The sequence below is a fragment of the Malurus melanocephalus genome, unplaced genomic scaffold (assembly GCF_030028575.1).
Source record: "Malurus melanocephalus ecotype Western Australia unplaced genomic scaffold, MMel_1.1 scaffold_2, whole genome shotgun sequence".
Taxonomy (NCBI): domain Eukaryota; kingdom Metazoa; phylum Chordata; class Aves; order Passeriformes; family Maluridae; genus Malurus; species Malurus melanocephalus.
The window spans coordinates 1,953,089-1,972,167 of NW_026623234.1; the positions used below are offsets into that span (position 1 = coordinate 1,953,089).

Below are 19,079 nucleotides of genomic sequence, written 5' to 3' on the forward strand. Positions count from 1 at the left end.
GTTTTTTTTTTTTTTTTTTTTTTTTTTTTTTTTTTTTTTTTTTTTTTTTTTTTTTTATTTTTTTTTTTTTTTTTTTTTTTTTTTTTTTTTTTTGCTTCTTCTTTTATGATGCAATTTATAGGCAGCATCTTTTAATTTAATATGTAGCAGTGCTTGCTGATGCTCCTGCATTTTCAACTGCAGGAGCTGAAAACCGTGGGTCTGTCTGGCTCCATCCTTATCGCATTTCAGTGATACTTTGACAGCTTGAGTGGCTGGAGCCGTTTGATACAATGGCATTTCCAAATWCTTCAGATTTATCTTCGTGACATTGTCACCTAGCACAGCCATTCCCAGCCGCTTGTCTGCTGGGCCAGTTTAGTCCCCCGGCCCTTGGGGTGCTGAGGCGCAGGGACACAGAGATTTTGCCCCACAGGATGTTCGGGGATGAGGGCAGGGCCCTGGGCAGACGCTGGAATGCGGTGACACACAGCAGAGTTCAAAAGGCYGGGCTGGGCGCTCCTGCCCCTCGGGTGCCACACGTACACAGCATTCCTGATCCCCGTTACGTGCCCGCTGTCAGCCCCGGCCACCTCCCGGGGACACCTGGCAGCCTTTGTTCAGACTGCTGGTGGCGAGGAGCATCCTTTCAGGGCTAAAATGCCAGACAACAAGAATAATCCATCCGGGAAATATGCAGGCATTTTCCCTCTTTCTCTTTTTCCCCTTAAATCCCACTTCAGCAAAGGAGGAAACAATGCCGTTCGTTAACGCTGATGGCACCACTCAGCTCCTAGGACAGATTTGTGGCTAAGTAGTGCTRTATTTTTCTGCTGTAAAACAAGGCATTGTTTTGCCGTAGTTAATTCAGATTCTGAGAATGTATGCTTTTAAATGCCATAGGATGGATGTCTATTACAGGGTGTGCCAGAATCACCAGGGCACAGGCAGATAATGCTGTTTACAATCAGTCATCAAGATGTTATAAAAGGCTCAGTGAAACAAGCAGGATGCAGAGCTAGAGGAGTTGGCAGCAAGGCAAATATTTGGCCCTTCAGGCTTTCCAGTGCCAGCCAAATAGCATCATCCTGTGAAGATATCCTTCTTATAATTATCCCCCAAAAAATAACAGTGCTGCCTGGAACCTATACATGATCTAGGCCAACATTCCCGTGAATGCTGCACTTCARTGGAAATAATTATTCCATATCACGATAGGCAGATCAGGATCAGAATGCATTAAGAATTCAATATCGACCAGACCCCTGTGTCCAGTTTACTCACAGTATCCCACAGCTTTCTGTTAGTAAACAAAACCTCATAGAGCAAAACAAGAAACCAATTTTCTTTTTGTTTACATTCCCTCTAGCCAATAGATCAATATCAGAGATTAAAACATTGGGTGTAAGATTCCTGGGCATTYTTAGCTTTTCTGTCTGTTTGGAAAAAGTTGGTTTGATTGCTCTCTTCAAAATGATCCTGTAACTCCTGGCTACACCMCACACAAGGGGAATTGTAAAGATAAGAGTTTTCAGTGTGCATCAACCTTGCAAGTACCCTCACAGAATCATAGCACTACTGAGGATAGAAAGAGCCTGTGGAGATCATGTTGTCCAAACTCACCCCTGCTCAAAGTAGGATAAACTAGAGCAGGTTGTTCACACTGTTCCACATCAGATTTTCAGTGTCTCCAAGCATGGGGACTCCCAACAACCTCTCCTTGTAACTTGTTACAGTGTTTGACTAGCCTCACAGTAAAAAAGGGTTTTTTTCTTTGCATTTTTCATGTGTTCAAATGGATTTTTCTATGTTGCAATTGACTTGTCCTTGGCTCTCGTCCTGTCACTGGGCACCAGTGGAAAGTGTCTGTCCCCATCTTCCTTTTTCCTCTCCCAGGTCAGGTGTCTGTACCCATTGATCTAAACAGTTCCAGCTCTCTCAGCCTCCCCTCCTACAGAAGATGCTTCAGTCCCTTTAACATCTTCATAGCCATTTGCTGCATTCTTTCCAGAAACTCTGTATCTTTCTTGCGATGGGGAACCCAGCACTAGACACAACACTCCAGAAGTGCCCTCACCGGTGATTTGAAATGAGGGATCGCTCCCCTTTGACCTGCTGGCAGTGTTTGTCTCAATGCAGCACAAAGCACTGTTGTCCCTCTCTGCTGCAAGAACACACTGCTGCCTCATCATGTTCAGCTTGCTGCCCACCAGGACACTCAGCTCCTCTTCTGGAAAACTCCTTTACAGATGGTCAGTGCCCACCCCTGCACTGGTGCATGGACTTGTTCTTCCCCCGGTGCAGGACTTTCCACTTCTCCTTGCTGGATTTCAGGAGGTTCCTCTTAGCCCATTTCTCMAGCCTCTCAGCATCCCTCAGCACAACTGCCTTGTGTATCAATCAGTTAAATTGATAGTTTTGCAATTTTGAACAAATTCCCAGTTTTGCATCATCTACAAACTCACTGAGGCCGTGCTGCTCTGGCCAATTGTCCAGGTCATTTATGAAGGTGTTAAACAACATCAGTCTCATGACCAGCACATCACTWCTGGTTACTGACTTCCAGCTGAACTTCATTTCCCTCTTCAGAACCCATTGTGCTTGGTKCTTTGGCCAGCTTTCCCTTTGCCAACAGGATGGCAGCCTTCCCTCAACAATCTGCTAGAYTTCTTTTACTGCACCATCAGAACAGGGTGGATACTAGATAAAGCTTAGCTTAATTTGATTTAAGCAAGAGTTTTATTTTTTCTGACTCTGACTCTGCAAATATGAAGTTCTCTGAGATTTTCAGGGCTACAAATTATATGGTCCTGTTTTCAGATTTTTGGGCRCCTTGTCCCCATTGAAATCCCTTAAAGTTTTGTCTACTACTTGAAAAGAAGCAGTAGAACAAGCTGTGTGCTTATGGGGTCATGACATCCCCACTGCCAGCTTTCAGTCCATCTAGACAGAAAAAAGGGCAGTCAAAAGAAACATTTAAGCCACATCAGATCTTGAAAGTGCACACWAAAGAGAAGGCCTGGAGAGTCTGTCTGGTTGGTGAATTCCTTCTGTCTGGAAGTGATGAAATACATGGCAGTTAAAAAGGGCCGTGTTTGAGTAATGCTGGTAGGAGGATTTGAGTGCAATAGTTAACTGTCAAACCAAAACCATCTATCAGCTGCTAAGGCATGAAACTTCTTTTGCCTAATTTTAGATCTTGCCTGGAATATAATTAGTGCATTTGAAATTTTCTAGCTCAGAAATACCTAAACAGAAAAGATGACAGTAAACAGAAAAATTTGGTCCAAGTTTTTGGAGGTAACATCAGCCATTACTTTTTGTCTATATTTAGGGTCTTTCTGGATGACACCAGGGAAGAAAGAAGATATGGGTATTCTGYTAAAGGGTCCTGAAACATTCATATTTTCAACAGTTTTCCCGAATCCTAAATACAGGGTATCAAACTCTCCAGGAAACAAAAGTAAAGGAAGGTATTTGACTTCTTGTTTGGCAGTGTTTGCTTCAAAGGCTGCACAGGATAAGGGTGTTGACTGTCTCACCCTTTCTTGTTGCTCTGTTCTCTCCCTTAGTTCTGGATCTTTTTCTAGGTATATATTTACTGTACTTTGGCTTTCCTCTCTGTTTCATACTGAATCTTCATGCCTGCCATGACAGTCAGTTCTGTGATCTTCATTTCCCAGCCTTGTAGAGTATTATGAAAAGCAGTGAGTGGTGAAACAGTTGCGTGTTTGTGATTGTGAAGCCAACACTCATCAAGGGACCTGGGTGACAGTGCCAGATGCCAATGAAGGGCTTATATTTCCATGATAACTTTGCTCTTCTTTGCTCCACTCTGCTCYTCTACAGGAACAGGGACCTCTCAAAAGTGGCAGTGGGCAGGCAAATAAAATTAATTCAAACCATCCAGGCAGCCAAACCCCTTCTTTGAGACAACCACTTGATTAGGTGAGAGACTATCCTTTAAATACATTTTCCAGACAGTTTCATTGGCTAGGATGGGCAGRAAAATCAGAGRARGGTGGTGTAGTAAGTGTGCTGTGCTGAGCAGCTTTGTGGAGGGGAAGGTRGAAGGTGAAATCCAGCTTATCTGCCCCGGCTCGGAGGCCTGGTGGGACTCTTGTTGTCAGTAATCATGATGAGCCTACATGTGGAGCTGGTGCCACATGGCAATCTGTCTCCTGGGGTTCCTCAGCATTTCTTCCCAGTGGTTCCTCTCTGTGCCTGTGACATGCAAGCCCAGGCTGCACTTGCCGAGCACGTGGCTCTGGCCAGCTCCATCCTGGCTCAGCATTTCCAGCTCCACGCTGGAGGCACGCAGGAGCTCGTGAGGCACCTCAAACATGATCATCTCGTTCCACACAGGGTTGATCTTGTGTTTTGCACGTTTGGTCTGCTTCTTCTTCAGCTTCAGTGACTGATGCCTCAGTGTCACCTTGACAGAAACATCTGTGTCGGGATGCAGAGAGATCCCATGTTAGTGAGCATGCAACCAATGGAATAGACTCGACTGCACTGGAATATGCTGATTTGGAAGGGACCCATCAGGATCATTAACTCCAATTCCTGGCCTTACACAGGACACCCCAAAAATCACACCATGTGCCCAAGTGCATTGTCCAAATGCTTCTTGAGCTCTGTCAGGCTTGTGCTGTGACCAGATCCCTGGGGAGCCTGTTCCAGTGCCCAACCACCCTCTGGGTGAAAAACATTTTTGTGATATCAAATCTAAACCTCCCTTGGCTCAGCTTCATGCTGAGTCCTGTCCATGGTCATGAGAGTGAAGAGATCTGCCTCTCTGCTTCCCCTATGAGGGTGTTGAAAACCACAATGAGGTCTCCCCTCAGTCTCTTCTCCAGGCTGAACAGACCAAGAGACTTCAGCTGTTCCTCATATGCCTTTCTCTCTGGATCCTTCACCACTCTCATGGCCCTCCTTTGGACACTCTCTAACACCTTAATGTCTTTTTTATATTGTGATGCCTGCATCTGCATCCAAAAATGCAAGAGAATTTTCCATGGTGACATCAAACTGAGAGAGAACGTGCAAGAAATATTGATCAGGGGAGCATTTGGTTTTCAGTTTTTAGAAATTATCCAAATCTCTTTGGCTTTCTRAACCAGACACGTATTTTTTTTTCTGCCAAACACCACCCATCCCACTTTCTTTCTAGATTTACAGAATAGCAGAAACAACAGTCCCTGTTTCCTTGCTGTTACACTCACCACTGCCAAGGAGATCTTTCAGCTGCTTGGAATGGAGATTTTTAGCCTTAATGATCACCACCAGCAGGCGATTAGCTGCAGGCARGTAGCTAATAGAGAGCAGAACCTCGCCATGGCCCGTGGATGGCTCCTGGAAATGGAGACACAGAAGGGGTTAATTTTTAATATAACCTTGGCCAGAACATTAGGAAAACAGTAGTAGAAGACTGATGGGTAGAAGGGCATGGACAACCAAGTTGTCTTTCTGGGTTTGTGCAGGAGATCTTTCCAGTTACTCTGGATGAGAAAAAACCCGGCAAAGACACCTGAGAGGCTTCTCCACTCATAAGGCTCCAATAATGTGAGTTAGTGAATCCTTATGTTGCTGGAAGGTAACTGCTTCCTGACACCAACTTTTAGTGCAATATTTAGTCAGAAGATTTGGGGCTGATGTACAATGCAAATTGTCAGATATTTCTATTTTGAGAGTCCATGTAGCTGGCCTGTATTTATGTCCACTACCATCTTTACTGCTTTTTGTAATTCACTTTTGGTTTCAGGTGCTCCATTTCCCAGGAGGCTCTGACTGACTCAGCCTCCAGTACACACTGCCCAGCAGGAGTGTAGAGCTCCYTGGGGAAGCAGAGATGATGCCTGGGGCTATCAGACCTGGGGCTGGAGCTACACTTCTCTGACACCCTATTTTGAATGAGAAAAAACCAAAGCCAAGCTGAAATCCTCCATGAGCTGGGCACAGTACTTTACTCTTCCTTCCCACTTGCCTTCTGTCAGGACTGTGAGCAGCTCTCCCTGCTGCCCCTTTGGGAACTCATTTCCCTTTCCCCTTCCTTCCATTTTTCCTTGGAGGAAAAGCCTAGGGACACAGTCACACCACCACTGCCCTCCCCTGGGACAGTAATACTGTTTCCTCCTTGGGAGCCAGCAGGGGAGGAGAGAAATCCCACACCATTGTATGCAGAGCTGACAGCCCATGGCAAGGGATGGRAGGGGAGCAGTTAATCTCTCAGTGAGCAGGAGCTTGTGACAGAAATCTGGTTTAGTATGAGGTTAATGACCCAGAAGAGTTTCAGAAAGCCAATGTCAATTCAAGAGACCCGTTCTGGGCTCCTTAGCATGTTCTACATCCTCGAGGACAGACAGCCCTTCTCCAGGCCATTTCTGTGCTCTGCGCTGTCGCTACTAAGTGAGCCATAAATATTTCAGATTAAGTTTTCAGCCATTTACTTGAAACAGGCAAGGACAGGCCCCTGTACGYTCCCCATGAGCTGATTGACTCTCCAGAAAACATGGCTGTCATYGCTGTCTGGTTTGAATGACTGATTTGTCCTGCACAAATCAGGTGGGAGGCCATTAGCAAGGCAGCCTGAAATTCAATCCTAAGTCAACCCAAGTAAATCTTTTTTCATGCACTCAGGTAGCAATGAAAGGCTCATATGCATTTTATTTACGTGAATCCTGTCTTAAGTTGAAGTGGACCTTAAAATAACCCACACATAAAGAGAGAGTTTCAATGCCTTCATGTCCACTACAAAAAATTGTACGCCAAGGGACAAGTGCAAACACCACCTCAGTGCAAAACCAGAGTTTAGGCATGTCATAAGCTGCTTTTGTTTATTTACCCCGCCTACATCTCAGCAGGTCCCATTCTATAGCTCTTGGCTAGAATTTGGTTCCTGTAGCTCCAGGCACAGACAGATGCAGAGGAGATTGGGAGGGGGTGGGGCTCTGTAGACGTGCACACACGCACAAACCCTCGCACTGCACTCAGGTCACATCTTGTGCCTATGGCTTTCTAGCTCTCAGTGTGCTGATCAAGTCTTTGGCCAGCCTGTATCCACATGAAAACAAAACCTACAGTGCTTGGTCTGTGCTGGAGTTTTGTGTGAAGAGACCAAACCAGAGGCACTTTTCCTTCCTCCTTCTGGGCTTTGCTTTCTTTGTGTTCTTTTTTTCTATTAAATCCATAACCTACATTTTGTGCTGCAATCCTGCAAATTCACACAACCATCAGAGCTTCAGTCTCTCTTTCTATGCAATGTGGATAAATMGCATTAAGGGGTCATCACTGAATTACGTGCAGGGCACCACGAAATGGTAAAAGGGAAGTTGCTATGCAAGAACACACTATCATCAACCCACTATCATCACTGTCATTAGCAAAGCAGTGGGAGGGAAGGWAGACAAGATAAGGATATCAGTCCCCAGCATCTAGGCTTTGCATGGCTCCCAGGTCCCAATGAATTCCTGAGTGCTAATTGCATTACCTGGTTAGCTGTAAGCTCGGCTCTGAGCTCCTTCCCTCGTGCGTGGGAGAATTACTGCGAAGGTAGGAACGAAATTTCTGCCCTTCCTGGCATTTCAGGGAAATGCCACACAAAGCTCAGTAACTTTGTTCCTGGGTGAATGCTGTCAAAAATAGCTCCTCTTTTTTGATCAGCTCTTCCTCACTCCCTCCCTCTCTGGTTCTCAATGAATGATTCAGGATATGTATACATAAGCTATCTGTGCAATGGTTGGCTCTCTCAGGTCCCAGATGACGCAAATTCAGCTTTCACTGCACATCCTTAGCTCAAACTAGGGCACTGTTCAACAGTGCTGCTGGTGTTAACCTTGTGCTGTCAGCCTGAAGAAAAAATTAATGGTGTCCTGTTTCTGTGTGGGGTTGTGAAGCTGGAGCAAGGCAGAATTCCCACTGTATCAGGAATCCATCAGGTGCAGTGGAGTAACAACTGGCCATTGCTGTGATCAGGCTGTTCCTTGGGTATTGCTAAAAAAGCAGGAGCAGTGTGGGGAGAGAGGGGTAGGGTTACAGCTATCAGACAAATATTCAGTCTCATGCTCGAAGGTTTTTAAACTCCTTTGAACCACATTTGTTTCTGCTGCCTCTGTCCCCAACAGATGTGTTTTTAGTGTGGACAGTCCTGTTAGTATTCAAGTGATTATCAGATAAATCAGCACGACTGGAAATCAGAAATGCTCACTCTSTGTCAATGGCCAGCTCAGTGGAGAGCCCTCACCCCTGATGGTGACGGGCAATAATTTATTTCACCATGCTTAGTGACAGTGCTGTATTTGTTCTGCATTGCTCTCCCCGTGCCACAGCAGAGTTCAACAGGTACCAACTGTGACGAGAAAGCAGCAGCAGTAGCAGGACCCTGCTGCCATCTCAAGTGAATTGCTGCTGCTACAAGAATAACCTAATTCAAGGAGGGAAAAGGCTCCTGAGGAAATGTGTAAGAAATCAGTGTGCATGAAGCGTCCCCTGTACCCACCTCTAGAACTGCTGGAATCCTTCCCTGTCWGTGCAGCTGGCAAAATGTGGATTAGGAAGGGAAAGGAAGCTTTTGATGTTTAAGGAAGCCAATGCAGTGCAATGAATGRTATTTTAACATCTCTCAAAACAAATAGCCGTGGATTGATTCCAGGAAGAATAAGTGTCCTTCAGTCCAACATCTCCATCCCAACAATATATTTCACTCCTAGCTTAAGGCTCTCTGGGGTGCCACTGTGTGCCCTACCCAGACCCAGCTTTGCAGAGTCCMTCCATCAGGCTCTGCATTCTTTGATATTTCAGCTCCTGCACTCTGGTCTTATATCACCAATTCTCAGAAGCTCACATACCTTTTTCTAGACATTTGAATGGCAGACATTGGTGTCAGATTGTCATGTAACTGGGGAGGAGCTGAGGGAGTTGTGTCACATTGACTGCTGGGAGCAATAGATGGAAGGGTTTCTGATGTGATGAGCTACAGACCAACACAGAGMTGTGCTGAGGGATCTCTGCAGAGACACATCACCCCTCTAAACCTGCTCCAAACAAGTAAAGCCACATGCAGCCATCTAGGAAAAGGGATTCTCTTGTCTGAACCATTAATCATTAGGGTTTCTGGACAACCGACACGGCCTGAGTCCATACCTTCTCTGGGCTCTTTAGCCTTTCCCACTGGGCCTTCCCAAAAGATTCCTTCATTTCAGCAAGGTTCAGTTTGAGCTCCCCCACGATGCTGTGCCTGGAGAACTTGTCACAGTTCCTCAGGGTGAGTGTCAGTGTCCCTGCTGGCAGCTCCTCCTCTGTTAATGGGAATCGCAGGACCTCCTCCCAAACGGTGTGAAGGACCTTCTTCTTCAGCTCTGTCTGKGCCTCAGCAATTCCAGTCTTGTTCTCCAGTGTGCCCAGGATGTAGCAGTGGCAGCCAGCATCTTGGTCCCCGCTCATTCTGCCGTGCATAGCTGGAAAAGGTTGATCATGAGGACTCTCACAAAAGACAGCCCTGAAATATCTGTGGCTGAATCACTTATTTCATGATAGTCATAAAATAAAACAGCTGCATAGACATTGACCCCTRCTCCTGCCTGCTTTGGAGTGGCTTAAGCTGTCAGCCCATGCTGTGGTGTTTCCCTCAGGCTGCACAATGTCCCTGTCCTTCTGCCACTGCAGAAAGATGCTGCCAGTGTTTGGGAGAGCAACGACTGAGTTCAAGGAAACCTGCTCTGTTGAAAGATGCAGAACAGCACTGAAATAAGGCAGCATGAAACAGGGATTGGCAGCCTCATTTACTTTTACCTTGTCACACAAAACAAAATCTTCTCACGATGACTTTAAAAACAGGAAGGTCAGTCACAGACATCAGAGATGGGATAGACCTCCTTTGGCACACATCCATCCCTGCAGGCCAGTGTGGGATATGTCTAAGGGTTATTGCATTCTGTTTGTCCAGCCTGTGGTAAATTAATCCATCAGAAGCCATCCCACAGCCCAAGAGACCTGTGTCAAGAGAGATTCATCCCTAATTTTAAATCCCTGTTATGTTGAAAAGCCTTGAGTGAGAATGGCATTTCACAGTTCTCTTCAGCTGCATGAACAGAATTTTGSTGCCTTCTCCGCAGCAAGAGGAACCGTCCTTTCTCCAAGGGTTCATTGAGTATCATGGGTCTCACRGCCAAACTGTTGTCCTTGCTGCAGCCAGTGCAAGGACAGCTGGCCCTCAGCTGCCAGGACCTGTGGGTCACARGGCTCTCCTGGCTTCCCAGGGGAGTGGCACTGGGGAGCAGAGCCAGGTTCTGTGCACAGGAGTGCCAGGGTGACAGCCAGCAGGCGTGGGTGCTCACTCTGGAGGGGAACTGTGGGCTTGCTGCTGGCAGGGGACCCACAGCAGTGGATGCCATTCAGCACCCTTCCAATTCTTGCCTCAGATGGTGTGATTTGATTAGGTTTTCACAGAGATCTGCACTGTGCATGAATTATTCAGTCAGCTTATTTTACTCTCCCAGAAGAAGTGACAATGCTCCAGCCCTGAGTGGAGAAGCTGCTACAGTTGTCAGAGAGTGACAGAGASTCTGGCTGCCTGGCCAGGCACTGCCAGAGGGACTTTCCTCAAAATAAAGCTGGTGTCTCCAGCCTTCGACTTGACTTGAGGAAGAGGCAGTAGGGAGTAGACTAGGTTGAAGAATTAACAGTACAGAGAGGAAGGGGATAGTAACCCCATTCCCCCTGCCCCCAAAAGGAAAAAAATAAAAAGAAGAGGTTGCTTTGTCTGGGACTGGAGAAGCCCATCCTGACAAACCTGTGCAAACAGTTTTTCCCAAGCCATGCCCTGCACTCTCACTTCAAGCAGCGACGTTCACAAGTATTTCTGTTCTACAGCCAGAGTGAAACACTCAGTGATCCCGAGGGCACATATCAGTGTTAAGGTAGGAGGGGAGCTTTTCTAAAAGTGTAATCACCAGCTGTGTTGCCCATTCAGAGGGGGAGGATGTGTCCTTACCTTCCAGAAGGGCCACACGCAGCTCGTGCTGCTCGTACAGCAGGGAGTAGTGCAGCTCAGGGGTTTGGTTACTGCTGGCTGCCCCCTCGGGCTTCAGGTGCTCGGTGACACACACGTCCTTTACCACACCTGGAACTGAAATAACCCGTCAGAGAGCAGCTCTTCACCTTCCCAAGAGAACAAATCCCCYTTCTCTTGGCTTAATTTTTCTGTAATTTATTTTCCTTTTTCCTCCATTTGCTCTGTTTACTTGCACTTTCTGCTCTTTCTACAACATTTGGTCAAGTCTTCTGCTCTCCACCACCCTGTGCTCTATGATGGTACACACTTGCTCTTTTACCTTATGACTAGGCCATGTGTCTAAAAACCATTGTTATATTGTTTTATATTCTTTTAACTGGCACTGTTAAATTAAATCTTCTGGTCTCTGCAATTAGAATGTGAATCTGCTTTTGAACTCCTGTACAACCCTGCATTAGGTCAGATGTCTCTAAACATTTTTTAATTTTAACCGTGAAGTCCAGGTTGAAGGCAATGAACTTTGGAATCCATGAGGCAATTTCTCCATGGGTGATTTAGGAGCTGAGTATGTATTTAATTCTAAAATAGAGCAAGTTGCAAGACTAAAAGAGAAGGCAGAGATTTTTGTCATCCAAAGCTGTTATCTGCAAGGTCAGTTCTGATGCACACAGAAAACAATAGTGGGACTGGCACATTTCCTCCAAAAAAATCTCAGCCACAGTTCAGCCCAGTTCACTGTGACATCGAAAGGAGAGCACAACAATTTTTGCTTAATTTTAGCAACACTTGAGCTGTGAAATCAGGCACAGCAGGAAGGAAACTTGCTTGTGCCATTAGCAGTGCAGAGAGGCTCTTACACCAACACTTTAGCCTAAATACAGCCATCATCTTTCATCTTTTCCACCCTATAATCTTGTCCCTGACACCTGAGGATGTGGCTCAGACAGTCTCTTCCTCCAATGCAGCTGCTTCCCATGGTACTTTCTTTTCCATACTCACAAATCTCAGGGTGGAGGGGTGAATGTAGCAACTGTCCTTCCAGAAGGGCAAAAATATAATCTCAAACAATTAAAAAGAACTAAAAAAGAGCACTCGTTAAAAATGATGACAGATGGTATTGTCTCTCTGGCAAATCTTCAGGAAGGTTTTATTAATGTGGTAACCATAAGAGTAAATTATCCTGTTAAAAGACAGCTGTGAAGTTAAAAATCAGTATGGAAGAAACCCAGACATGCTGCCAGATGCATAYAATTAAGATTGCATTTTCTCTCAGGCTACAGAAGTCTTACGTTTCGGGATTGGAGTGTTACCCTTTGGGCTGGCTGGGAAACAGGAATTCTGTKTGGCAAAATCCTTTGAGGTATCAGCCTTTGGTTTCACTGCACATTACAATAAGCCAAGAACATCTCACCAAGCCAGGGGAAAAAAGGAGCAAAGAAAATCAGAAGCTTCAACCTGCCCTGTCCCTGAGAGGGACATTTGCTGGGCAGCTAGCATTTGACCAGGAGATATTCTGCCTAATTTTGTCTAGGTATTTCACACACACTCTGGCTACTACTCTTTGTAAAACTACATTAAATGTACTTTTCTACAGAATATCTGCTACCAGTGAGCCAGATTCTTCAACACAAAAGATATTTAGCTAAAAAATATTTCAACAAGTTACAACTAGACCTTTGTTACCACAATGTTCTGATGAGCTGCATGACTACTTTCTATTAAACAAATGTATTGGATACAGAGCTCACAGTGCTTATGATAAGAAAGTGAAAAGCACCCCATGTCTTCATTTTCACATTTATTTCTCTGACAACAATAAGATTATGTTTAGAAGTATTACAGATATACACCCAGAAAAGCAATTGTTAGTCTGAAGACCAAAAGCTCCTACCGTTTTGAGGGAGAACAAACAGTTCTTCATTGACTTGTATCTTCATCCTATTCTCATCCAAAGCAGTGTGTTTTCCAGTTGCTGGTTCTTCTGTTGTCTTCAGAGAGTACTGTGTGTAGTTAACAATTTCAGGTGAAGTTACTTCTGGTTTGGGGCCATAAATGTTGGGAAACTTCAGAAGTGCTCGRGGCTGGACTGGCTCTGCGGTTTTCTTGACGTTGAACTGAAAATTAAAACCTTGTTTATTACTTTGCGCTAATTACACTGATTCCTCCAATTTTATTAATGTTGAATGAGCTGAGACAAAGAAAGCAAAAAGCAGTGCCTCTGGTCWGTCCTACCATTATTTTTTCTTGGCTTGTAGAAATTCCTGCCTATATGTCTGGGGACTTTCTTGTCAAAGCTGATACCTTCCACTTGGTCTGTGTCTTTTCAKATTTATTTTTCTACAGATGTTTGATTGCAACAAGAAAAAGATATGTTCTTATAATTTAATGTTTCCTCTGTTCTGGTATCAGGTAATATTTTCATAAGTTAATCCTTTCATCTTAGCAAAGAAATTAACAATGAAGTTAATTTTGCTATGATTGAGGCATGGCGATATTTACCTTGATGTCTGAAGTCAAATGCAAAAGTAACAGGCTTCAGCCACTCACAGATTTTAGAATATTTTATGTGAGTAGGCAGTTGGCATTAGGAAGGCAAAGACATATTTCATATGGAGTCACCTTGAGAAAGAATGCTCCTGGTACAATAAGACTGAGGAGAACTGGTTTAAAAATGAGCCCTGGACTGGCAAACCAAGGGCAGTTGATTCAGTTGTCATCTCAGCTTCTTGGTTCTGTAAACCAGAGCTCCATCTGACCCTCAGACACACATTTCCCCTTCATTATACCAGGACTGAAATTTGGATTTAWGCCTGATTTTGTTCTTAACACTTCRATTCCYCACTGAAACAAGAACATGGAATGAGCAGAAGAACCTGCCAGACGATGCAGTGCTCAGGCAGTCCAAGCAAAAGCTGACAAAACAGACATTTCTGTTCTCTCAAAACAAAGAAAAATATTTTAGTRGAATAGAACAGCCTTTTTTTCCCATTTCTCCTGAGAAAGAATCCTGCCTGCTTACAATTGAAATTATTTCTGCTTCATTTATATTTGGATTCATCAATGAAGAAGAACAAAAGCTGACTAGCAAATGACCCCAACACTTGCAACAGATTTTATTAATATTTTCAAAACATGAAAGACAAAAAGCAGAAACAAAATAGCTGTTTTGGTTGATTATTATGCAGTGGGATTATCTCCAACCTACTGTCTGTCAACCTATTTTATGTCAAGGTTGAGGCTAAGACAGAAAAGKTTCATAACTGTAATTAAAGTTTTTCATTCGTCTTATTGTTCCCCATTAATAGTGAATGTAATGATGCCCTGAAGCTCTTGTCTGTGYTGGGATTTCCTGGTCCCAGCTTGTATGTCCAGAGAAAGCATACCTTTCTCTCAAGAAACAGCGTTGAAGAAAGAGAGCAGTCTTGGATGTTAACTTAGCCAAATTCTGCTTATGGAGATCCTGGTTGGATCTTGGCAGTGGATAGGGAGCTAATTAGGCCAGTGACTCCATCTCCCCAAGGCCGCCAGTGCACTGGTGTTCAGCAAGTCTCCTTTGCAACATGGCATTTTGTCTTGTCTAATTCCAAGGGCTTTGAAAGAGAAGTGGGCTGAGAAGGAAAGACGTCACTGTGTGCCATCCTCACCTAGCCTTCAGCTGAGTTTAGGTATTATGTAAGTTACACGGTGTGGAGCTGTAAGTGAGATCACTCATGTAGAGATGTGAGCCTCATCAGTCCTAAAATACCTAGGAAATGTGAAGTAATTCATCCAAACCTTAAATGCAGTTTTCCATTTCCAAAAATTAAAGCGAACCAACCAAGCAAAATACGTGAGGAATCACTAGACAGCAGTAGGAAAGGCAGGTTGGTTTTGTTGTGCAGAGGCATCACATCCAGCACACACCCAATGCCTGAGGTGCTGGTCTGTCTGTGCTGCTCTCTCTCCTGCCTGCGGTGTCAGGCTGCTGTCCTTCCACTCACTGCCCTCACTCCGGGGCCTCTGCTTGCATTGCTCTGTGCTGCCAGCACACAAACAGCTCTGAGGCCCTTTGGGATGCAAAACACCACACAAATTTCAGGTATTGTTAGTACAGTCTTTTCTTCCTCTTGCTAWAAGTCAGGCATTTAGTCAGGAAATCCGTCAGCGCTCAGCAAGTAAGAGCTCCATTGGGTCTAAATATTCCTCTTGTCTGTCTGCTCTGCAGAATTAGAGATGAGAGACATATGCAAGCACAGTGGGACCAGCCCACCCCCTCTTCCAACTGCAWCTGCCTCTGTTTATTATTTTGCTGCCAGCTCCTTTCCCAAGTGCTGTCTGCTATTCCAGTTACATAGCAGTGCCCTATGGAAGTTCTCTGCAACTTAGCATGTGTCTTAATTAAAGACATGAGCAGAAGAGTTCAGATAGTTCTGCAAAAATGCATGAAAGCAAAATGCATGAAACTAAAAGGAGCAAGGAGACTGCAAGTGACCCTTCTGTGTCCCTGCCCCACGTCACTCATTGCTGGCTGTGCTTAGGAACCTTCATCTTGCAGGCTTTGCTGAGACTTTGCAAATTTACAGCAGTTTCTCGTTGTTGTGTAGATGTATGTTTGTGTTTGAGCTCCTTCTCCTCACACATGCAGAGCATGTCCATGAGGAGCCTCTGTCTATGGCGAATACAAGCATCACTGTYATGGGAGACATGCCAAGGGATTGAAATGCAGACTTGCTACATCTTCCTTTTGTCATCTGTGTTTATCAGAATCAGTGGTCCTGACAGGCTTCAATAATTAAGTGTGCCAAACACTGACTGGGACATACYGTGTACTAATGTAGCCAGACAAAAGTCCTGATGGGACAATTTATAAACACAGAGATATTAAAATTTCACGAACTCAAAACTCAAATTGAGATTCATTTCTGAAGGTATAGAGACTGATTCTGAATCAGTGACAGCATAGGATAATACTTGTTCCTGGCAAGAAAATTATTTTAATTGGAAAGAATTGCTAAACATATGGAATATGCAAACTAAGAACATTTTGCACTCTCTGTGACAGAATGTTCACTCGGCTGCTGTAATCTGGCAAGATTTCTTTAAAAAAAACCCTAAAGCCAGTAACATTGGAAATAATTCTTCAAATTAAAAAGTCTACAGTGCTGAAAGAATGCCTTCACTCAGATAATAGTGATATATCTAGGGCATGTTTAATAATCCAGTCAAATTGGTCAAATACTGGATTAAGTCATGGCAAAACCTGATCAATGTTGTGAGGACCAAACTGAATAGCTGCTGGGTACTGGAGGCTTAAATGAACAATTTGGAGACCTAGTGCTAATTTCAGTCCTGCAAACAGGATAACACCCTGGTGGACAAGATCAAGGATGGATTAACACTTTCCCAAGATGTTGCCCAAAAGGCTGTATAAAAGAAAAAAAAAAAAAAAAAAAAAAAAAAAAAAAAAAAAAAAAAAAAAAAAAAAAAAAAAAAAAAGCCCAGTCCAAGAATAAAGTTAAAATGAAGATTTGAGATGTTTCTAAGCTTGGAGATTACAAAAACAAAATCCCTTGTAGAAAAAGCCTGATGGTAAAGTTAACTGTGGATACTGTTGCTCCAGACAACAGCTAGAAAAATTGCTATGCAGAGTGATATGGCTGTCAAAGTTACACATTTCTTATTCATGTTAACAGTAAACTTGGAAAATCTCCACATCATTGTACATTCTTATACACAGGCRTTGGCAAATCCCCTGTATGGGATAGAAAAGACAAGAAAGGAGCCTGAAAGGGACATGACTGAGCTGTGAAACACAATAGCAGGTGAAATCTATCCTAGGACAATGCAAACAGGTACTAGAGTTATTCACCAGGCTCATGGAGAAAGGCTCAGGATTAGCAGCAATCTCTTGAGAAGTCCTGAACTCTGTGCAGGTGTTAATCCATGGTCAGTGGAGCCATCCTCCCACACCTCCCCTCCCCCCTACAGCAACCACAATCTGCTGATGCCATTCTCTGTATCTGCACTGGTTTTTACAATACAGCTTGTGGATTTGGTCATCTTTCCTCAGAATAAACTGCAACAGGAGCATGAGGATGCCAAGGTTATTTTCTGCTAAGAGCCGAAGAGTGGGAGCTAGAGAAGGATTGAATATTTAATTACAAACATTACAGAGAAGTTCAATTAAGACTCCTGCTACACTCTTTAAGAATACAAAAATAATAGTCAGCTCAAATAATTAAAAGGCAAACAAAGACTCTTACACAATGGATCACAGGCCTTTGGAATTRCCTGCTATGCCATAACACTTGATTGAATGGCTACGTGAAAGTGAAAAGGACACAGGTACATGAAAACATCAGAAACGACAGCCAACAGGTAATACTTTCAGAGACTGACCCGTGCTATAGCTCATGCTAAAGRACATATTCAACCAAGAAAATCATCAAACATTTCCCTTTGAAGAAGAGATTCCCATTAATAAATATATTAGAAGCATTCTATAATGCCCCAAGCTATCTCTTACACTGAGCTCAGGAGTAAATCAGGCCATTTGGATTCTAACAAAAAATGAAAAAGCACACAGGGATGCCTGACTCCACATTGCTTTTACACTGAGTGAAACAGAAATTCACAGTGTGATGAGATTGTCATCAGTCTAGATTCTCACTTGCATTTTATTATGATTTCAATGCCTTGTTTTAACTTCACACATAATTAATKCCCTCAGTTAGAGGGGCAGAGAGAGGAGGAGGGAAGGTTTTCACAAGAAACCAGCTGTTGACAGGGAACAATCCTGCAGGAGRTATGAGATACTGTGAACAGAATTAAATAGCTGCTGTATGAGATCTCAGCAGGAGCCATCTCCTCTTCACAATGCTGCGTGCCACCTGGTACAGTCCAGTCTTCTCAGGAAATTATTTTTATCTATCTTAACAACTAAGCAACATTTTCAGTCCTCATCCCCTGYTTCTGCCATTAGCAGCGCTCTCTTTGGCTCTGTGAGAGCTGTCTCCTGCTCCGGTGATTCTGTATTACCCAGYTCATCTCTGTTATTCCCTCACTCCTCCTCCCACTGGCATGTTGTTATATCCTGAGCACAGCAAGCCGATAAACAGGCAGCATAAATCACATGCTGAGTAGCCTCACAGGGAAGTTGCATTCCCACCCTCTGCATTTAAAGAAAAAATCACAGAGTAAATYAGAAACTGTGTCTTACTTGCTGGACTGGCTGAAGCACACTGGGCTTAGTGTTTTCCGTCTCCTCCTCTTGGTCCTTTTCTGAGAGTCCTTTCCCAGGCTGCTTGCATTTGCAGAAGCAGGTGAGACCGCAGAGGGCAAGGATGCTAGTTGCAGTCCCCAAGGTAGCCCCCAGGGCTATAACTGGAGCAGACAAAACCATTGTCCTGCACTGCACAGGTACAGAAAACACAGAGAACCTGTGACTCCTTCTACTCCCTGGGAGAGCAGCTCTCCCACATCCAGTSCGATTTCTAGCCTGGCTTCATTCTCCTTGGAAGTCTGAAAGCAATTCTCTTGTGCAGCAAAGAAAAGGGACCAATCTAGAGAYGCAGATAAATCATCCCACCTTTGCTAGGCAACAAGGCTACCTTTCTATCCTGATGATGGAGTTGCTGCTCCAGGTCAGGTAGAGAAAACAGTGATTGTGGTGCCTGCAATCTCCATATGGCTGCAAACAGGCAGTTTTCATTGAAGCCTGTTCTCCAGCTCCACTGGGAAAAGTCTGATGTGTGATAGAGAGGAAAGACGTCAGCAGAAGGGGCTGGCCTTGCTAGCTAACTCACAGAAAGTGCATCCAAATGTTTGATCATCTCTCCAGCAATATTTCTCAGGGCTGGCTGGCTGATATRCTCAAGAGGTTGAATTTTTCTGTTTTAAGGCAAAGATAGTGACTGCCAAAAGCTGCTGACCTGAGAATCCCTGCTCTGATAGCGCTGCACATCAGCTCTGTAGTCACAGCAAAGCCTCTGGATAAGTCAGGCAAAACTTTCTCATTCTTCAGAGGYTGCTGAACAAACACAGACAAGAATTAAGTGCTGCCCCATGCCTCACCACCTTCCCCTCAAAGCACAGGGTCTGAACCTTTCTG

At 44.3% G+C, this 19,079-nt stretch overlaps 1 protein-coding gene across 2 annotated transcripts; it reads right to left on the reverse strand.

Annotated features, from left to right (window-relative positions):
* Position 1: 1 nt before the first annotated feature.
* On the reverse strand, positions 2-18,749 carry SYT13 (synaptotagmin 13). 2 transcript variants are annotated; one of them, XM_057364464.1, is made up of 6 exons: positions 18,189-18,749; positions 12,882-13,104; positions 10,970-11,098; positions 9,121-9,434; positions 5,205-5,334; positions 2-4,428 (listed from the first exon to the last, which is right to left on the reverse strand). In XM_057364464.1, the coding sequence occupies exons 1-6, from the start codon at positions 18,369-18,371 to the stop codon at positions 4,124-4,126; spliced, it is 1,284 nt and encodes a 427-aa protein (XP_057220447.1). In that variant the 5' UTR covers positions 18,372-18,749; the 3' UTR covers positions 2-4,123. The 2 variants fall into 2 exon arrangements, with proteins under 2 accessions (XP_057220447.1, XP_057220442.1); XM_057364459.1 differs by having other exon boundaries at positions 10,970-11,104.
* Between the last annotated feature and the right edge of the window lie 330 nt (positions 18,750-19,079).